The 19,881-nt window shown below is 38.0% G+C and overlaps 1 protein-coding gene across 1 annotated transcript in view; it reads right to left on the reverse strand.

Annotated features, from left to right (window-relative positions):
- The window catches only part of PRDM6 (PR/SET domain 6), a 72,597-nt gene that overhangs the window by 1,116 nt on the left and 51,600 nt on the right, over positions 1–19,881 (reverse strand). Inside the window, exons 4-6 of the mRNA XM_059834263.1 lie at positions 19,134–19,258; positions 15,688–16,030; positions 6,015–6,191 (exon numbers count right to left, since the gene is read on the reverse strand). Of these exons, the coding sequence (XP_059690246.1) occupies positions 6,015–6,191; positions 15,688–16,030; positions 19,134–19,258 (645 nt within the window). The remainder of the gene's footprint in view (positions 1–6,014; positions 6,192–15,687; positions 16,031–19,133; positions 19,259–19,881) is intronic.

Below are 19,881 nucleotides of genomic sequence, written 5' to 3' on the forward strand. Positions count from 1 at the left end.
GTGATGAATTCTTCACCTTCAAAGGAGAAGTGAGGAAAACAAAGGGCGCAGCTAATTCATATTCATCTTTCTCTCTTCACTGATGTGAATGATAGAAACTGAACTGTCACTGATCTAGCTGCTTAAAAAAAAAGAGAAAAGAAAGATATTTACACATATGTATAATTGTGGAATGTTCTTCACATTCATAATTTTTAGTAAGAAAGTTCTGCTTCAGGAACATTTAGCACAGACATTATGGAGTCATTCATCCAAGCTACTGTACCAATCTAAAATGTCCACACTTTTAAGTTGTGTTTCTTTGATTGTCTTTCATGGAATATTTTTAGCAGCCTGTTCCACTGTTAAAAACTGCACTGTGATCTTGACAAATGTAAAATGTCAGCTTTAATGTATCAGACCTATCAGCTCAATGAAAATAACTCAGAAGTATTGATTACTTAATGATTTTTGGGGTATTCATTAACGTCTATGTGCAGATCATCCACTCTCCAGAGCTCCTGAAGTGCTGATGACACATTAGTGTGCTGCTGATTGTTTATTAGAAAACTGATTAGTTACTGGATTAGTGTGTCAAAATATACTACCTTTCATTGCCTGACAAACTTGCAAATTATTGTATTATTTTTATATACATATATATATATCTATCACAGAGGCATTAGAATCAATTTTAAGGCTGGGGGGTTAACTTAGTCTGTATGAGCTATTGCCATCTACTTGAACTTGATAGTTTTGTTATTCTGATGTGTACAAAGACAAGTGCTTTGCTTGCTGAGTAACAGGAGGCTTGGATCCTTGCCTAACTGAGCTGTAAGTGGTACAGTTGCAAAATAACCTTCAAAATCAGGTGTGGCAACACCTGACTTCTAAATGCCTGGCCGAATAAATGAAATATACTATTTCAGGATGCCTAGGCACCGTATGTGAAACAGAGTTACTCATTAAAACCACTGGCCATGAAGCTGTGGCAGACTTCCTTACCCTTTCTGGAGCTTGCCTGGGAGGCTAGAGTTGGGCACCGCGTTCACTCAGCACTTTGCATTGCTCTTGAAAGCATAGATCAAGGCTCACTGTATTCCTTTAAAATGCAAGTTCCTGTCCTTTATCCACAAGCTGCTTCTGCCATGAGAGAGCTTTAACATCCTAGCTACAGGCTGTTCTGGGACACTTTGATACAGACACAGAAAAGAAGGATGCTAAAGAGAGACCAGAAAAGAATAAATCTCTTGTTACAAGCATCTACCCCAGGAGGGATGTGGGTGCCAAGGGTTGCTGCTGGTCAGACTGTGCTGCCCGCACAATACAGCCCTCGGGCAAAAGTCAGAATAAAGCCTTTGGCAAAGCACCTAATTCCCCTGGCTTTCTCATATACCTAGGTAAACTTCAGATAGTACCCAAGGTGCCTAGTATTTTCTAGGTACTTGCAAAGGGTATGGACAGTGTTTCCAGGACTATAGTTTTGGATATGTAAGCAGCTGGCTTACAGGCAGGGACCTGTATTAGGCCCCGACTCCTCTTTGCAATGTGATCCAGAGAAGCTGTTGCCAGATACAAACTGATAGGAAAGGTGAAGATAATAGTGTCACCGCAGTCAGCATAACTATATCACACTAGGTAGGAATGGGAAGAAAAACAGGAACATTTTTTCTTTTGAGTTATGATGTACTCTTTCCCTCTATCAACCATCCTTTCCTAGCCTGTCATAGCAGAATAACCACTGCAATGACCTGTGTCTATGAGGCTGGTGAGCATGCGCGTGCATGTTTTTGTGTGCACGTTTCTATACTACAAGCCACACATGTTTAATGTTGCATTGGGAGGTTGAATAGTAGCCAAAACAGTCAGAAAGTAAAAAAGAGTCCACCTCTCCTGCAACCTCTCACAAAGTAACCATGGGGCTGAGCCCAAGCCTGGCTATTAGACATTCACCAAACTTTTGGTTAAGCCTCAAGTGTGGATACAAGTATTGGCAATAACTATACCTATTAACTGAGAGAGCACTTAATTTCCACTTAAGCCATCTGATGACATTTGAGAGTAATTTAAACAGCCCCTGACACAGTGTAGATCCAAAGAAGCAATTTAAATGTCCTCACAGAATTAGATGCCATCAGTGAAAACTGGATCCATGTTATCTTTTTTTATAATGTGTGCCTTCATTTTAATTGTACGGAGCAATGTTGTACAACAACATTCAACCTCATCAAACACAGGACTTCATTCTATCACAAGGTTTCCTTATGTGATTTATGGGTGGGGGTGGTAAACAAAATGGTTCTTAAATTCACAAACAGCATGATCATAAATGGGTTTTGGATATTTCTAAGGTACCGGGGTTTCTGAGTTTGGTTAGATAGCTCTCATTGTCACTGGTCTGCTGGTTTGCTTCACAGTGCTTTCAAAACATTGACATTGAGGATTGTAGACAGGATTGGTTTAATTCCCAAGTTTATGTCAACCTCTGTGAAAGACTTTGAATTAAGAAAATGCTGAGGGTCTATTTTAGGAAAATATATCTTCATCTGATACTTTCAAAGTATACATTTTAAGATTTCATTCAAGAACTGCATTTAACACTAAATTTTAAAATAATTTGAAAGGGTTAAAAAAACTCAAAAAAACAGGACAAAGCTGAGATGTCACTGCAGGTACAACATCTATATTCAACCTTAAATTAATGTTCCCCAGTTTTGCATTTCAGTAAGAAACAACGAAAAACACCTGGGTTATACCAATCTGAAAGAATCTTTCCTCTAATTCTTTTTGGTTGACTCCTGAATATTGGATGTTTGCGTAACGCTGATTCTGGAGGCAGGTCCCTTAACTAATCTTTAATTTTACTGAAACAGAAGAGACTGGGGGGGAAGAATTTAAGAAAACAGGGATGGCCAATAATTTTCCTTTTTCTCCTACCTTTTAATTTGCTTAAGAGCTTTGTTCCCAGACTAGCAGCCATAGTGGAGACTTCAGTAAGATAAGAATACACAAAAACTTTACAGTGGTGAGGCTGACTTGATAGCTTGTGATGACATGAAAAGAAATCCCTTCTAACTGGACCTGCAGTCCAGGCAATGCAGCTAAAGCTTTGACTACAGATAACCTCACTTAGCATTGTTATCTGTAACGAAAAGCAAATAGTAAAGTCTTCCACCACACATCCAAAGTTACCTAGGACTTACAAAGAGAGCGCCTTCTCGCAGAAAAAGCTTTTTAACCCATCACAGACTTCCTCTTAAGTAACAATTAATTTGGAATATTTTAAAATACTCTCACTCTATGTTCACTGTTTTTAAAACCACCTTCTGAAAATAATATGTATACAAACATATACTTAGTGTTTGACATTGTCTGCTTAATACATGCACACTCTAATTAGTCCAAATAACACTTACAAACATAACTGCCTCACTGCATTAGAAATAGTGAGATTGCATTCACAGTAGATGCAAGTTAACTGTTCAGTTGACTGCCCATTTTCACCTATGAAATTGAACTTAATAACACCTTTAAAATTATGCCTGTTATTTTTAAAATAACTTGGCTAGAATTTAAGTAATTTAGCACTATCCATGCATGGTTGTTCTTGATAATAGTAAAAATGTTATTCAACAGAAGTATGCACATAACCACAAATACAGACTTTTTTGAGGTACAGAAACCCTATCTCAACGGACTTTTCCATTTCTCACTTTTTTTGGTAAGCGTACACTCAAAATCCCTTTGTAAACAAACATTTAAAACCTAAATTGCATGATGAAGAGACAGTAATCTTGTTTGTCCCATTTACAGTTCTTGTTTACTAGAATTTGTTGAGGTACTTTCCTAAGCTTACTTACTAACAGGACTTGGACCCCTCCTTTTCAAAGGAGGATCTAAATGGTGATGAGACATCAAGATGAGCTGCAGCTATCTCTTTTTCCTCCAGCAGAGAGGGAGGATCAATTTCTGGGTAAGTTTTCTGCCCCTTCTCTCTCAGATGCAAGCAGTCCTGCATGGAAGGCAAATCTGCCCTTTTGAACAGCTTGCATGATCAGGGCGTATGTGTTCCCTTATCTGAATAACAGGGATGGGAAGATCTGCAACTCCAGTTTTAGCTTCATGTGAAATTACTCGTCAGCTTACTGCAATAAGAGAAATTGGTACTGCTCTTTCTTGAGTTTAAGGAAGAAACTAAATAAAAATCTTACAAGAATGAAATTATGCCATATATAATAAAGAAGCAGTACAAAGCTTACACATTTTTTGTTTCTCTGCCCTGCACCTTTAAGAATGGGCACATACATCCTGGAATACTTAAATACTTCAGCATAAGCAGGGGAAAACAAATAAACAAATCCCAGACCACTGGTTAATTGTAGTCCACACATTAAGTCCTTTCACAAATGAAACTGTGCTGTAGTCAAGACCATTTTGGAAAAGGGGAAAAAATTACTAAACCAAAGGGGAAAAATAATGACTCTAAATGGGGCAAAATAGCAGATCTATTGGAAACATGACAAAAACAGGATGTTAAGGAAAAAAATTAAGTGGAGTCAACAAGGTTACACATAAGTAACACCTTAACATTAAAAGAAATCTATTTTCCATTTTGACTGGGAAACCTCTTCCATTAATTACTAAAATCCATTTACACAGCAGCTAGATAAAATCAATCTGATTGCTCACACTATTTTTGGCTCACTTTCTATGGGCTCTCAGCATTCAACAGACTGGCTCTAGAGGGGTCAGTGTTTAGATGCTCTGAGTTTCCGTGTTTTGCCACCTATAGCACTATCCTAGCCATGATTTCTGGTATGCAAGCTCTTCTGTACTGGATATGCAGTATTTGGTTCCTGGCTCTGTCCCCTTGCCCCCAGCAGAGACATGTATGGAGGCCATGCTTCCTTTCAACCATATATGGAGGCAAAGCATCTCTACCGGTATCTCTACCGAGCTTGTTATGAGGCGTTCTGACAGGCCCCATGGCTGAGCGCTCTTACATTAACCAGACTGAGAGCACAGTATGGCAAAAGTAGAAAAGAAAGACAAATGGAGAAAAGTAGAGGGAGGAAAGACAGTCCTTGGAGAACTGGGAGAGACACACACCTTCTTCTATACTTACTCCCACTCCTCCTAGGAACATCAGGTAGCTTCCAAAAGAAGTGATATCAATAGATTACACATTGATATCAATACATTAATTTTCTTCCAACGTGGGATTGTTCCAGGTACAACATCCATAAAATTTGTGCCTGTCAGTTTGGCAAAGATGTAGACACAAATATGGAAAATGTGTATTCTATCTTGGAGAACACCTCCTGTTAGGCAGGCAGAGTCTTGCACAACAGAAGGTAAAATCCACCTGGATCAGCTGTGCTATGGCTGGAGGTGAGCGTAGAGGGAAAATTTCTGAGAGTCAGGTGTGTGCTTGGCTTTAATTCCAGTAAACAGAAACTGCAGAAATAAGCAGAGTCTGTTTAATTAAAAAACAGCTTGACCAGGTGACTTCTTTTTTTTTACCTTATATCTTGGACAGCTGAACGCTAGCAATTTGTTATTATGATCTTACCAAACTTATGCCACAAGCCAGAGCTGCATTTCCTATGCAGTGATTTTGAGAGTGAAAAAAGACGCATATCTCTCCCCCATATTTAACCAGATCCAAATCAGCTCCGTCTACCTCAGCATATAGACATTAAAGAATCATACTAATGTTCTTATAGCATAGCCTGTCCCAGTCTTGAGTGTATTTTCGGCTATGGTTCTCTGACAGCAGCTTGTCATTTAATTAAAACAATCATGTTCTCATCAGAGGGCAGAAAGTTGCTCAGGGCTTGCAAGGCACACAAGCCCAAGCATGGTTCAATCCTGATTTTAGCCACGCCACTAACGGATTCATCTGCAGGTCTGACCTTGGCTTTCAAGGGAACCTCTGCCGTGTGCTGGTACGCACCGGTGATGCTAGTGAATAGCAGTGATGCATGTCCCTCTCTAATCTCAGCCGAAAAAGGCTGCTGGCTTCAAGTACTTACTTGAAGGGCTTTTCCCCAGTGTGTGTCCGGATGTGATTGTTGAGTGTTGTGGCACCAGCAAAGGCACGACCGCAGTAGCCACACTTGAACGGCCTGTCGCTGGAGTGCGTAACTACATGGTTCCTCAGCTCTGAAGGTTGGGAGAAAGACTGGGAGCAGTGACCACACTGGTAGGGCCTGCAAGGGGAAAGAGAAACACCGTGCCATCAGTGCTTTCTATCGCCGTGAACAGGAAACCATATGGGCAGGAACATCTGGTCTTCCCAGTAATTTCCAGAGAACTGCAGATGCACTTCTCTGGGGCTTTCTTGGGAGGCACATACCCAAAACTTGGTGACCACTTTAGCAAATGCGAAATGCTTGTGCAGGAATTGACTGAGAGTCTATGGGCATGCTGCCACACAAAACATAACTCAGCAAGCTAGTGAGCCTGCAGTACACATCATAAGCCTGCCTTATTTCTCCCAAGCTCAACGTGGTACTCCTTAGTCACAAAAAACTCCTCACATACCGGAGCTAAGAGACTGATTAAATCCTCTGTCTGTTGGTGCCAGCCACAGTCTTACCTACAAATGTATGTCTGGTTGTTATACCTATATGCTAGGTGGAGTCTGTGACTGTTTGCAATTAAATTCTTCATATTGCTTTGGAGGAATCTAGGTTTTTTGAAATCACCTTTTTCAATGAGAGACATTGGAAAAAATAACTAACGTGTTACAATTACCTTTCTATCTTCTTACTGCTATTGAAAATATTCGCATTTCATTAACACATTTCTCCCATCCAGACTGAAAATGCCCCTTTTGTGATCTTGAAATGAAACCCAGAACTTAGGTTTTCAACACCACAGTTTGTTAAAAACAAACACAACAAACAAAAAAAACTGACCGAGATGTTACAAATTCAGAATCATAGCAAACACACTGCTAACATAGAAAGAAAAGGATACAAGACAGCAAGGTGAGACAAGACTGCTGAAATGCAAATACCGTTGCTAACTAAAATATAATGTGAAGAAACAACGTCTGTATATTTCTGTTTGGTAAAAGTGATTTAATATCAACATCTTACAGGGTTTTATTCCTTTTCACATTTGATTTAAGTTAGTGACAGAGCCCTACATGCTCATCAGACTTTTTGTTAAGAAAATCAAGAATTTTTCTAGAGAGATATTAATGATATTTACCCTACACAACATTTTAAGGCACAGCTCTTGATGTCTGCCTCTCTAGAGCCAATGGCCAACACCAGCTTAATTGCTCTGTCTTTAATAAATGTGTATGTTTAAATGGCTAGAAACCAAAACTAAAGGGAAGGAGACAATGGTGACCAAGCATGTACAATTCAATTAAGTGCGAAATAAAGTGAACTATCTCATTTGTCAAGTGAACTGCTTAATTGTGGCTACTTGCATCACTGAACACAGATACTATTATTTTACAGTGCTTCAGAGCACTGAACCCTGATTGCAGAATTTTTTAGCTTGATTAATAGCTCAGTATTGGTCAATAACTCAATAGCTTACAATTTTAATTACTTACATTTGAAAATCTAACTGCTCTCCAACAAGTTTGAAAGAAATATATAAAAGCTGTGGAAAGGTTACTTAACCTAGATGACACGGCCCTTAAAAATTACATGAATATATGTAAAGTAATATTTTAAGAAAAAAATAAGTACTGAATGTCTGTTTCTCTTATTGGAAGACAAGTAGTAACACGCCCAGTCTCCTCCTTTCTTGAAGTGCATGATTAATTTGCACAGAAAATATTTATCAAATTTGACATGAAAATTCAAGTGCTGGTAAAACAAAGATGATTTGTGAATGCAGACTTGTTTGTTTGGGTATTTTCAAATCAAACACTTCTAAACAAAAAGAACACATTAAGATATTCTGTATCCAAGAAACATTGATTTTTTAATAGTGAAAGGGACCATTAACATCTATTAGCCTCTGGTTATCTATTTTTAACAGCTACCACAATAAATGATACAACACTACATAAAACCAATTAATCTTTTATTTTTTTAACAGCCAATGTGATTAATTTAATACTGTGAAAAGTCACACTGTAACTTGTATGTAAATACTCAAAATTTCAAACCAGTTATAACTGAACATTGTAATCCCAAGTAAAATGTTTTTACCCCCTACACTGGCTCAAAACAAATTTCTTGTTTACAAAGGGTATTTATATATGTGCTCAGAACACATTTCACTGGCTGACGCTCAAGAAAAAGAGCCCTGTAAAAAATCACCTATTGTTAGATCACTTTGACTGTGTTTTTTCCATTCATCCTATCTTGGGAGAACAACTATTAAAGAAGTTACCCTCTTCACAGGAGATGCATTTCTCTAGTTTATACATAGATGATTCTGATTAATACTAAAATGGGCAGAATAAGTAATTTTTTCAAGCTAGATAGATGGCAAACATTAAACAAAGCTCATTTTAAAAAGAAAGCCAATAAATTCATTGAAATACTATAACAATTTAAACATGCTGTATCTAATTTGCACAACTGCAGATTCAAATATGCCACATTTTGACAGCTTTTGGATACTACTATTTTTTCCAAGAGCAGAAAAAGTCATTCAATAAGTATAAAAGTTATCATTTTGTTCTCTAGTAACCATTTTACTGTGCTCAGAAATTTTTCTTGGCAGAAAATAAAATCAATATGTTGTTTTTTAAAAAAATGAAGGTGGTACAGAAGGATGGAACATGAGCAACGCTTGGTTCATTGAGTACATTGACACGGGCAGAGCAGGGCTGTCTTTGATGTAGCAGTTATGCCTTCTGCCATGACTTTAGTCTGCACTGGGACAATGAATTAAGATGGTGACCTCTTTATTGCAGAGGTTTGCAGACAGAAGGACCAGAGACATAGTGACAAAAACGGTGTTCTTCATAAGTTGTATTTTCAAAGATGTGCTGCAAGACTGAATGCAGTCCCAGCCCAGAAAAACTCATTCCCACTGGAATAACCAAGAACATATTGCACCTTCTTGAGCTTCAAGGTATCCATGTGAACATACGCCTAGCTGTGTTACAGAACAGATGTGTGTTGATGCTCCAGAAAATTAATGTTCAGCAAAATGGATGTCAGCCACTTCATATGTGAAAGCCTACATAACTAAAATATTCCTTTGCAAATGGATTTGCAAGCATGAAAGTAATCAGTTTGATGAAACAGGTGTATCAGGGCCTCAAAGTACATGCTAACTGTATGAAGAAATAATTTTTTGTATAAAAATCTGTTCCCTAGCTATCATGTACCAGAAACGAGATAGATTTGAATGTCTTCATCATTGCATTTTCTACAAAGGATCTTGTAGGCCCTTCCAGATGTAAATCAAGCCTGATTAAAATCTTCTCATACAGTATTTTAAGTTACATTTAAGAACAGCTAAACTGATGTATAGCAATGTGCAGATGAGCATGATGTGCCGACAGCCATCAAAAGCAGTTCTAATGTTTTTCATTAAACACCTAGCTACATATTTTTCTAGTTCTCTGTCTTCCTGTCTGAGCTTAAAGGAAGGAAATCTACTTACTTAGAAGCAAATTCTCCTGTTAGAAAAATTACACAGTTGTCATTAACCCCATGCACCACCAATCAGCTATCTAGCTTTACTATCATGTACAGTCCACCAGCTTTTTATAGAAACCCTGATCTTACTGTCCCTGACTATGTGATGGTCAACTACAGGAACAAACACCATTTAAAGTGAAATTCAGAAAGGAGTAACTGTAATGTAATAGTTTTCAGGTTTTGTAGTTATTTAGATTTTGAGCTTTTCCAAATTTTTCAAGTTACATTTTCAAAACAAAACCAGTTAAGAATACTTTTTGGTCCCTGATTCAGACAATCTCTTGAATGATTTTGCTGTTTGGTGATGTCTTTTCCTATCTTACAATTTTCTCACTTTTGTAGCTGATTTTTTTGGGGTGAAAATACATCATGTATAGGACCAGTACAAAACCCGCGTTCCCCTATGAGGCTTACTGAACCTCACCAAAATTCATGCTTTGTGCAGGGGATGGGGATTCCTTAACACGCACAACACATGTTAAGGGATAACAGTAGAAAAATCTGTATCTGCACCTGGAATAGCTGCTGACAGACAACTACACATTTAGATTAATTCTTTTTAGATTATTTAGCAAAAGTAACTTAACCTTTAATTATTTATCTTGTACTATTCCTCTGCTAGAACAATATATTTTTCAACCCCTGACCCCTAAGTACATCCAGCCAATATAAACTTATTTTCTACACTGTAAATAATTAATGGTCTGAATTACTAGAATCCTGAAAAATCTTATAATTATTTTCCACTGCATTTTCAAATTCTTTCCTTTATGATGAACAGGTGAGGACTCTTCAGAAGTGAATTTGCTGTTTTCAAGGGGCATGTGGAATCCCAGTGCAATCCCTAGAAAAGGAATTGCTTGTAATGGTGAGTTACTGAATACCTGTAACTCTATCATTGAAACACTGCCAGATCAGGGAGACAAAATAGCACATTGCTGTCATTTTTTCCCCTTAGAATAAGCTAGAAAAGCACCAGCTGAAAGAAGAGAGACTGACATGCAGTTGAAAGTGCTTTTCTCCTTGTTGAGGACTAAGAAGAAGTAAAAAACCAACGTGATTGACGTCAGGGTCTCAAAGCGTGGGACGCAGGGCTCCACTGAACCCAGGGCAGGGTTGCACAGCGTGTTAGGGGGAAGGCTGTCACACCACAGCCTCTGCAAAAAAATGAAAGCAGGGCATGTTGAAATGGGGCCAGCATCAGCTTTCAGGGACAGGCCTTCGTACAACACACGGCATTAACAGCACAGCTGCAGTCAGAGGAGTTAGGTCACAGTTGTCCTGTTGTCCTAATGGAAAGGTATTTTGGAGGGATGCCTTCTCCTAGCAAGCTGAACTAAGAGGCTGGAGTACAAAACGACACCTAAGGGTACTGCTAGCCTGCACACAGAAGCACCCATAGCATCATTGTGGCTATGAGTGTGTTACATTCACTACCTCTGACTCTACATCGCCTACTGCTTTGGCATTCCCCTTAGGCAGCACAGCTGCTGCCCCGAGCATTTCAGGCACCACACAGCAGTGGGGATGGCAGAGCTGGACCCACTGGGAGTTCTGGGATTGTCTCTTACACATGTTTGTGGAGGAACTAGCAAAAGCAGAAAGTTAGCGCACTTGAAGTGTTTTCAAACTTCTGAGGCTGTCAGGGAGAGGTGCTGCTCTGTATACCCTTTGTTGTTATAGTGAGTTTGCAAACCTTTGTGAAAAGACTGTGCAAGAACAAACATTAAATTCAGCATGATGTTTACTTTAATTGAGCGATATTCCATAACCACTCTATAAACAGAAATAGAGAACTCTTGCTCACAACATTTACTTTCTTTAAGTCTGTTTTGGAAGGTGTTTAAATTAATTAATGGACTTGGGGAGAACATCAAGGTCAAAGACACAGAACCTACAAAGAAAAAGATAAACACAAAATGGGCTGAGCCATGATCTTAGAGAAAAGGATCTATTAAACCGGCAACTTCAAGCTTCAAGCTCCTGTTTTTAAAAAAACCTCACAATTTAATATTGAGGTGGTACAGCAAAACAGGAGTACAATAATACCTTTTGAGTAAACAAGAATTGCGAGGGCCAGATAATATCCACAACCTAGCAGCCTTGGACACACTTACAGAGTGGGTTTTCCTCAAATGATCAGCTTAAATATGTGGCAATCAATGAGAACATATATCACACAGATGTACGTATTGTATATGAAAACGTGCCACAGACAGCTCTTGAGAACCGCAGCCATCTGCCTTCCCTCAACATCAATACATCCTGAATCTGGTGATCATAGTGAGAAAGAAGAAAGGGGTCATTAAAAGAGACGGTCATTGTCAGAAAAGTCGTTGCTGTTAAAAAAAAAGAAATTAAAAATATTGCTCTAAAAATTATTCGCCATGATCAAAGGCTTTTGGTTACCCCTTTCTGGATTGGGGGATTGTTGGGAATTTCTGCAGAAGGGGGAGGAAAAAACCAAAACCAAAAACATAGAAGACAAAATAGTTTTCTCAGTCCTGCTTCAAGAAATAGTTGCTCAAACTGCTTCTGTCTGGGCAAGACTTAAAAAAAGTCCCAAAAGCTCAGAAAACCCCATAATTAAAATCTTGATGGATTTAAATCTTCACCTCCCACACCCACTCCAACCCCAATTATCACTAAGTTTGAATAGAAGCCCTACAAAATATAAGAAGCTAAAAAAATAATTTAAAGTTAATTTTAATTTCAAATAAAATCCTAATCTTAATCTGAAACAACAAACACGTTAGATGATTTTAATAATTCTCCCTATTTTGGATTCATAATTTTTTAAAATTATTTTTATTTATTAAGTCATCTGCCTGTTAAATAGGACCTTTTCTTTCTTACTGCCCAATGGAATTAAGTATATTTTGGCCTTTTTTTATGTCTGCTTTCATTCAGATGTTTTCTGAATCTAAGTGGCTTTAAAGTAATTTATTTTTTTTTAATTTCTCAAGCCCCAAGTTGTCTGCTTTTCTCAAATATCAGTCCATGAATTGGACTCCTGTGTAGATTCAAAGATGTTTTCCCTGCACCTCATGCTGTAGGTAATCAGCATTGTTGCAAAACAAATACAAAGCCAGAACAGATAGTCTAGTCATTTCCTAGAGAAGACAGCCCCTGCTGCTTCAGTCACATCAAAGATATAGTGGCTGGTGTGCTCACAAATTGCTGACAATAAATGGGGAGCTGTTTATCAGCCAAAGTGGTGCTGCAGATATCGTTGAGAAAATACAAACCAGAGAGTTGCACCCAGTGCTTCAGACTGGCAGGCAGGTATTCTTTCACAAATCATAACTTATTTTCTTGTCTCTGGGAAATTTTGCACAACACTTTAGGAATTTTTCATATGGAGAAGTGCAACATGTTTAAGAAACCGAAGACAACTCTTTTCCAGCTACTGTATTACTAAATAGCTGATCTACTGGTGCCTGCTAAAAGACAAAAAGCTGCCCATGATATAAGCTCGACCTGTAATGATTTCTAACCGGGGATATGAGAACCCAGATCCTAGGGCAGTTATGATCTGCAGTAACCATTATCCTGGTAATTTCAAACTCTGAATGAACTGCAGAGAGCTTAAACAGATTCATGTGACTGACGTCCCACATAACACTCTAAAGAAGACCTATTGGGAAATGCCTTTACAGCAGTTATGTTGATGGCACACCTCATGGGAACAAAGAAGGCATCACAAAACTGGCCTCCACAAGGAGTCTGCACAATTTATTTGATGAAAACATAGAGATGTAAGCCATTTTTCATTACACAGGGAACACAGGTGTCATGGAACAGAGCACTGCAGTATCTAGTATTTATGCAACAGATTGATCTTAAGAGTATCTTGCAACCTCATTTAGGTTTTATGCTCTCCATAGAACACAAGAGAAAAAGTTTCTTAAGAAGAGGATTCACAAAACCCGACAAGCCAAAGAGAAAATCAGCTAAATTAGCCAGTATCAATATTGAGAAAAAGGCGTTAGCTATTATGTTTTGAATCTTCCTGAAAGGTTCTGGGATTTGACACTTACAACTCAGAGTCTTTACTTACCTCCTCTCCACCCCAATCCTCCCCAAAACTGCTGAGTACTTTCTCTAATCACCCTTTGCTATCTTTGCGCCTGGGGGAGCCAACTTATATTGGGATCCAAATAATTTTCCTGCTATGCTGTAGGGTATTCTGAGCTAAAAATGCTCTATGCTTTCTTGTTGAAGCTGTTCTTCATGGACAAATTAGGTAGGCACAGGAGAGGCAAAACAGTAAGACATCATGAATTAGTAACCTATTAATGAGGGTGTTCACCTCTAAGGGAGAAGACTTAAAATCCAGCCTGTGTTTCAGGCAATATTTGACACAAAATACTTAGGAGAAAATAAATAAAAATAAAAAATCAAATCTCTCACCTCCAAGACGGCAGACCTAATTGTAGGATAGACATCCTCATTTTCTCTCTCCGGCAAAATGAATATTTAACTATCCCTTAGAGTGCAGAACAGCCCCATTAGGAGACACTCTTCTTGCATTAACTATTATCTGCAGCTTGGTTCTTCATTAAGGAAGACACAGGTTGAAATGAAGGAACGGATTAAATGTAGGCATCACACCTGGTTGGATGAATCGCTGAAAAAGTATGTGGGGGAGCCTCACAACATATCTCTTCTAGACTCCCAGATGCAGCAATTTATGCTTTACAGTATGCTTAGGATACTTTAATACTGGAAACATAAGAGTCCATGAAACTTAGGAGAGTGAACCTTTTGGAACTTATACTCTACATTGTGGCACTTAAATTGGCACTTGTGTCCTACAGATTCCTTAGCATGGCATTTGTTTCTGCTAAGGCCTGCATAAAATTCAGAAAATGTTGAAAGGACTTGTTTGCATTCACAATATTATCAACTCTTTAAATTCTACGAAGATTTGCATGGAATCTAGTTAGCCTCTAACATAGTTGACATTTCTTCCTGGAAAACTGGATTTATGCTCCAGTATCTCCACACTCTCAGAATCACACAAGCATATGTGTACACGTAGATAACGACGTACACAAAGAGACATAGACACGCATAGAAACACATGCACGGACTCACTGTTGACTGTTTTTTGGTAGTGTTTTAGTTAAATGCAATTCATGATTAAATGTTGTTTTTAGAACAACCTTCCAGGGATTCAGCTGTTCTGCTCAAACCTTCTTCACAGCTGAAGAAGAGACAAAATGTGGGCAGCCTTTTTTATTGAATTAATTTGATTTTTGTCTTTTGTCCTGCCAGCTATCAAAATTGTCAAATAAACCAGCTTTGATTCATAAATAATGGTTCCATTATATTTACTGTGCCACCGGTCAGAGTACCTGAAATTTTAATTCACTTGTTCAGCTAAATTTCATCCTCAGTTCACGGCCATAAAATTCTGTATTGACAAACTTTCAAACCAACTTTGACTCTGAGGTATCTAGTCAACATTTTTCTTCTGTGTGGATATTAGTTTATTGAATAAGTGGCATCTGTTTTCCTCCACATCACTAGTGGAGTAGGTATTTCCTTTTGACAGCTTTGCACAATTTATGGGTTTGCATGCTCTGAAGAAAAATAGTACTAAGCAAAAAATTCCAATTCATTACCTCCTGGTACTTAATTAAGTTCATACACATTGCACACTATAGGTGAACCCTGAAATGACTGTGACAGCCACTGAGCAGCAAGTTAGATTATCTTTGGAAGACAGAGAGACTTTTAATTATCTTGACCTCATTTTTCCATCTCTGATATTCATAAATTTTCCTTCTATTTTGTTGCCCCCATCAGATGTACCAAACCATTCTGAAAACAAGATTATATCCTTAGCTATTTCCTTTTATCTGCACATTTAGGCACCAAATGTTTTTACAAATAGTGAAGTCAAGCAATGGTTTTTATCGGCTTACTTCACACAGCTGCAGATGAATTATGTCGTACAGGCTCCTCCTAATAATGGTTTGGTTTTGGAAATGATAACAGCTTGATAAAAAAAGAAAGCAGTGGGTCTGGCTATCAGCAGATACAGAAATAAAGAGAGCCTGGGCTTTACCTGTCAGGGTTCTGCGTACACACATGCATCTGTAAGAGGATCCGCTGGGTGAAAGTCTTAAAGCATTGCCCACATTTCCAAAGATGCCAGTCACTGAACTCAGAATTTAGTTGGCTTGTTGATGTTGGGCTTGCAAGAACTCGTTGGTTTTTGACACTGATCTGGTTAAATCCTGACTCGATGGACCCAGACTTATCCAGGAGAGAAAAATTTCTGCTACACGGAGTCTGTGGAAATACTATGGATCGCTGTGGAGTGGCAGGGGATAGTTTGCTACTTTTATTAAATGGCTGTAGGGTGTCTTGTCTGGACATGGCCTCCATTACAGTCGAAGGGACATTCACTGGGAGAAAACAAGAAAAGTAAATAAGATCCTTTTTATGCCTTTTTAAAACTAATACAGTGTTGGGAAACACGAAAAAAATACCAACATCCATTTTCTTGACACTAGAATTAAACAACGTTACTTTAACAATACACAAAAAAAATGGGCTTTAATAAGACAGTGATCTGAATGGATGACGCTGATTCTGTAACACTGAAATGAAAACTCATGCAAAGGGGTGTCTGAGACTGAAAGGACTCAGAGAAGCCTGACTGTGATATATATTTATTGCACAATGGGATTGTCATCTGAAAAAAAACACTGCTGCACTTGTAATACCCTGACTCTGCATGTTGCAGTCAGCATGTCCAATTGCTATATCACAGACAAGCATGAATTTCAAGAGCATGGGGAAAAAAATCGTTGCTCAGACACTCCTTGAGATACAACAGGGCTTAAATATCTACTGCAGCAATAGTTCCCTTATAATCTTAAAGGGCAGCCACTAAGGATATTATACTAATACATCTCACAAATCGTCACACATCCAACACAATACGATTCAAAGCCAGTGACTTCACCATGACTCGTATGATTAAGGTTAATAGCAGTTAGATCACCATGAGACAATGCAAAGTATAGGCAGAGATATCTTTGTGCATCAATTTCCCACCTACAAAATAGGAATAAAAATTGCTTCTAGTCCCATGAAGCTCTTATGATCATCAATTAACTATGCCTTATGAGGCATTCAGATAGTTCAGCAACAAATGGAATACGGTCTTCTCACAAAGAAGTGATTTAGTCCTGAATTTGGATGTTGCATGATAAGGAGACAGGAGGTCAAACATACAGAAGAAAGTTGAACAGCTGCCTCACTCCTTGAGTAACATCTAGATCATGCAGTGAATGAAGCAAGGGTCCTATGGAAAAATGGGGTTAGCTATTGAAAGATTGTACCACGTAATTTAGGCCACCTCAACCCAATACTTTCTTATGCTTTCGAATTTTGGCATGCTCAGTCTCATGAGATAATATTTTAATGGAGATTTTTAAATCAAATATGTTATATGCATATCTCTGTCTACGTCTACATATGTTCACACATTTTGTTACTGTCACAAAGTGTTTATATGTATATATCCACATGTAGGTACATATCACCTGCTAAACAGGTGATTAGAAACTGCAACTTCTGCTTAGGTAAGTCAAGATGGTAGATTTCTAACAACAAATACGAGCATTAAATTTCAGTTGTGAGCTGGAATCATCCAACATTATTTAATATACAATAAAAATGCAATACAAACAAATGGTTTGGTAATACCTTAAATAATGCCAGTTACTTCACAGAGTTATGTTCTACTATCTTCCATCAATCATAATTAACTCCAATATTATAATATTACATGCTATTTAATTTACTTAAGTCGAGGTCCTTCCTAGGCTATTCTTTACTGGAGTGTGTGAGGACCTGATTTCTAACTAGAGTTACACCCATGGGGCTGTCTATCACAAGTTTCCAGGCATATAATCTATCTTCTGTGTCTCTCTCCAGTACAAGGGGCAATTTGTATACTTTCATACTGCCCCAGCATTCTCACAGAAGAAGCAGATAACTTCTTTTAAAATTTTATTCATAAAAGTGCACAGAACCAAGAAGATCAGGATATTAAAGACCTAAGGAATATAGGCAGAGTTTGTACTGGGTAAAAATACCCCTGTGCAGAAGACAAAGAGAAAGCCTACTCTGAGGGCTTAAGTGGCACTTAAGTCATATACCAGTCTGCAGCTGGCTCCATGCTCAGAGTTTAATTTCATCTACTCATGTCAGTATCTCTGTGGATGAAACTTGGTTTCTTGCACAGCAAAATAGCTAGTGACAATATTTAGAGATTTTAACTATAATGCTTTGCTTTTCAAATAAAGGTTTTGTAAACTTCAGCTCATGAAAGCAAAAATAATATTTCTATATTGTACACTGCAGAGCATGAGTTTTATCAGCAAACATTACTGCCAGTAATTACATTTCTTTTAAACTTTTCTCAAGCCCAACAGATTTGAAAACTCAAGATGAAAAAGGATGTTTATTTTTGACAGTTTAATCCCTGCTATCTTGCTGTTTTATTGCTGGATGGTTCAGTATTTAAGTTGCTATGAGACACGAGTTCATCCTAGCATTGCTGTTTAAGTATCCAAGTACTTGACCAAAAAAATACATCTTCTATGCAATTGATTAAGCGTGGCCAGCCACAGGGTTACTTCAGACTAAAGTCTAAAGTAACAGGCATCCATTATTGGTTTCTTCCACCACATAGATACACATCGCTGTCAAAAGAGAAGACACTTCTTTGATGCAAACTCTAATCAAGTTCCACAAATGAACAGTGAAACTGAAGGGTGTGCTTGGATCACCCATTCCCGTTACAGACAAACGTATCCAGCGCTACATTGCACTGGGTCTGTGTTATTCCTAGAAAACTAAAAATAAAATATTGAGAAGGGTTAGAAGAATGGATGGAAATGGGGATGGCCAGGATGGAATGGAGGTTCATTGTCATTTCAGGCTACTTACACCCAGAGTGTATTTAGAGAAGCTGGATTTTTTATTTTAACCACAAGGATCTCATCTCTGCAATCAGTCAGACAAAGCTTTTCTCACTGTACTCAGTGTTAATGGAATAAAGAATCACTAACAGAGGCCTCGTGGAGCTGCAATGCATTGCTGTTTTGGCAAGACAGTCTCTTGTGATAGGTCTGCTAACAATGGAGAGGGCCAAGCAAATCGGTTAAGAATAGACTACGAATGAATCATTTATAAGGAAGAGTGATTCTACACACTACCAAGCTATGTGAGACTGCCATGGTGGGAAATCTGCTGTTTAATTGCACATACCTGCATGCTTCCAAACACCTCCATTTATTTAGGTAACCATATGATGATTTTGCACAGCTTAAGTGTATCAGCTTCAGGGTTTTGTTCTGTACACATCAAGCTTACCTTAAATATATAACCACTTACTTTCTTTTAATATGTCTTAAAATACTCTAGGAATATAGCTGATTATGTATGAAACAAGAATTTTGGCTTACACAGGTAGAAATACAAGGAAGAACTTACAATTTTCATCTTGTGCAATGCACTGGAGAGGGATTCCAAAGAAAGATGTGTAGCTGTCATTGTACCACACCAACAGCTCAGTGCCCCTGGGGATATCTATACAAGCCCGGTAGAATATATTTGACCTGATCAAGAGAAAAAGAAAAAAATGCCTAATTTAGGAATAGAGCATTCTCATCTTATCATACACAGTATTACAGTAGAAATCCATTGTTTTGGAAGCCTTTCTGCGGATAACTAAATGAATAACTTACTGATTATTTTAAAAGCAAATCTGTCATCAGGGAAGGACTTTGTTCCTGTATCATGAGGTAACAAAGAGCTTACAGGCACTTTGTACCTAGCATAATTTAAACACTAAGATTTTACAAGCATTAAAATTTTATTAAAAGACTGATATTTTCTTGCAGTGTCCCTTTCAAAGCAATTTTAGAAACGCTGCATTTTGCTAACACAGTACAAGCATCAGAATGGTGCGCACAGTTCAGTAAGTTCAACCATTTAAACAGTTTTGCAGTTGTCAACTAAGCTAAAGTTAACATATTTTAGGGGTAAATAGACAACAATCCTTTCATTTGAGTAAGTGCTTTTAGCAAGAGATTTGAAGTAGCATGATGTGGCCTTTCATCACAGCAATATACCACCAAAAAGAGACATCTTGGATTGTGGAGTAAAATAGACATGGAAATAAAAAAACGGGACTAATCTGAACATACAACCACAAAAATCTTCTCCTTTATGGAACATG

Source organism: Gavia stellata, chromosome Z (genome assembly GCF_030936135.1).
Source record: "Gavia stellata isolate bGavSte3 chromosome Z, bGavSte3.hap2, whole genome shotgun sequence".
NCBI classification, from domain to species: Eukaryota; Metazoa; Chordata; class Aves; order Gaviiformes; family Gaviidae; genus Gavia; species Gavia stellata.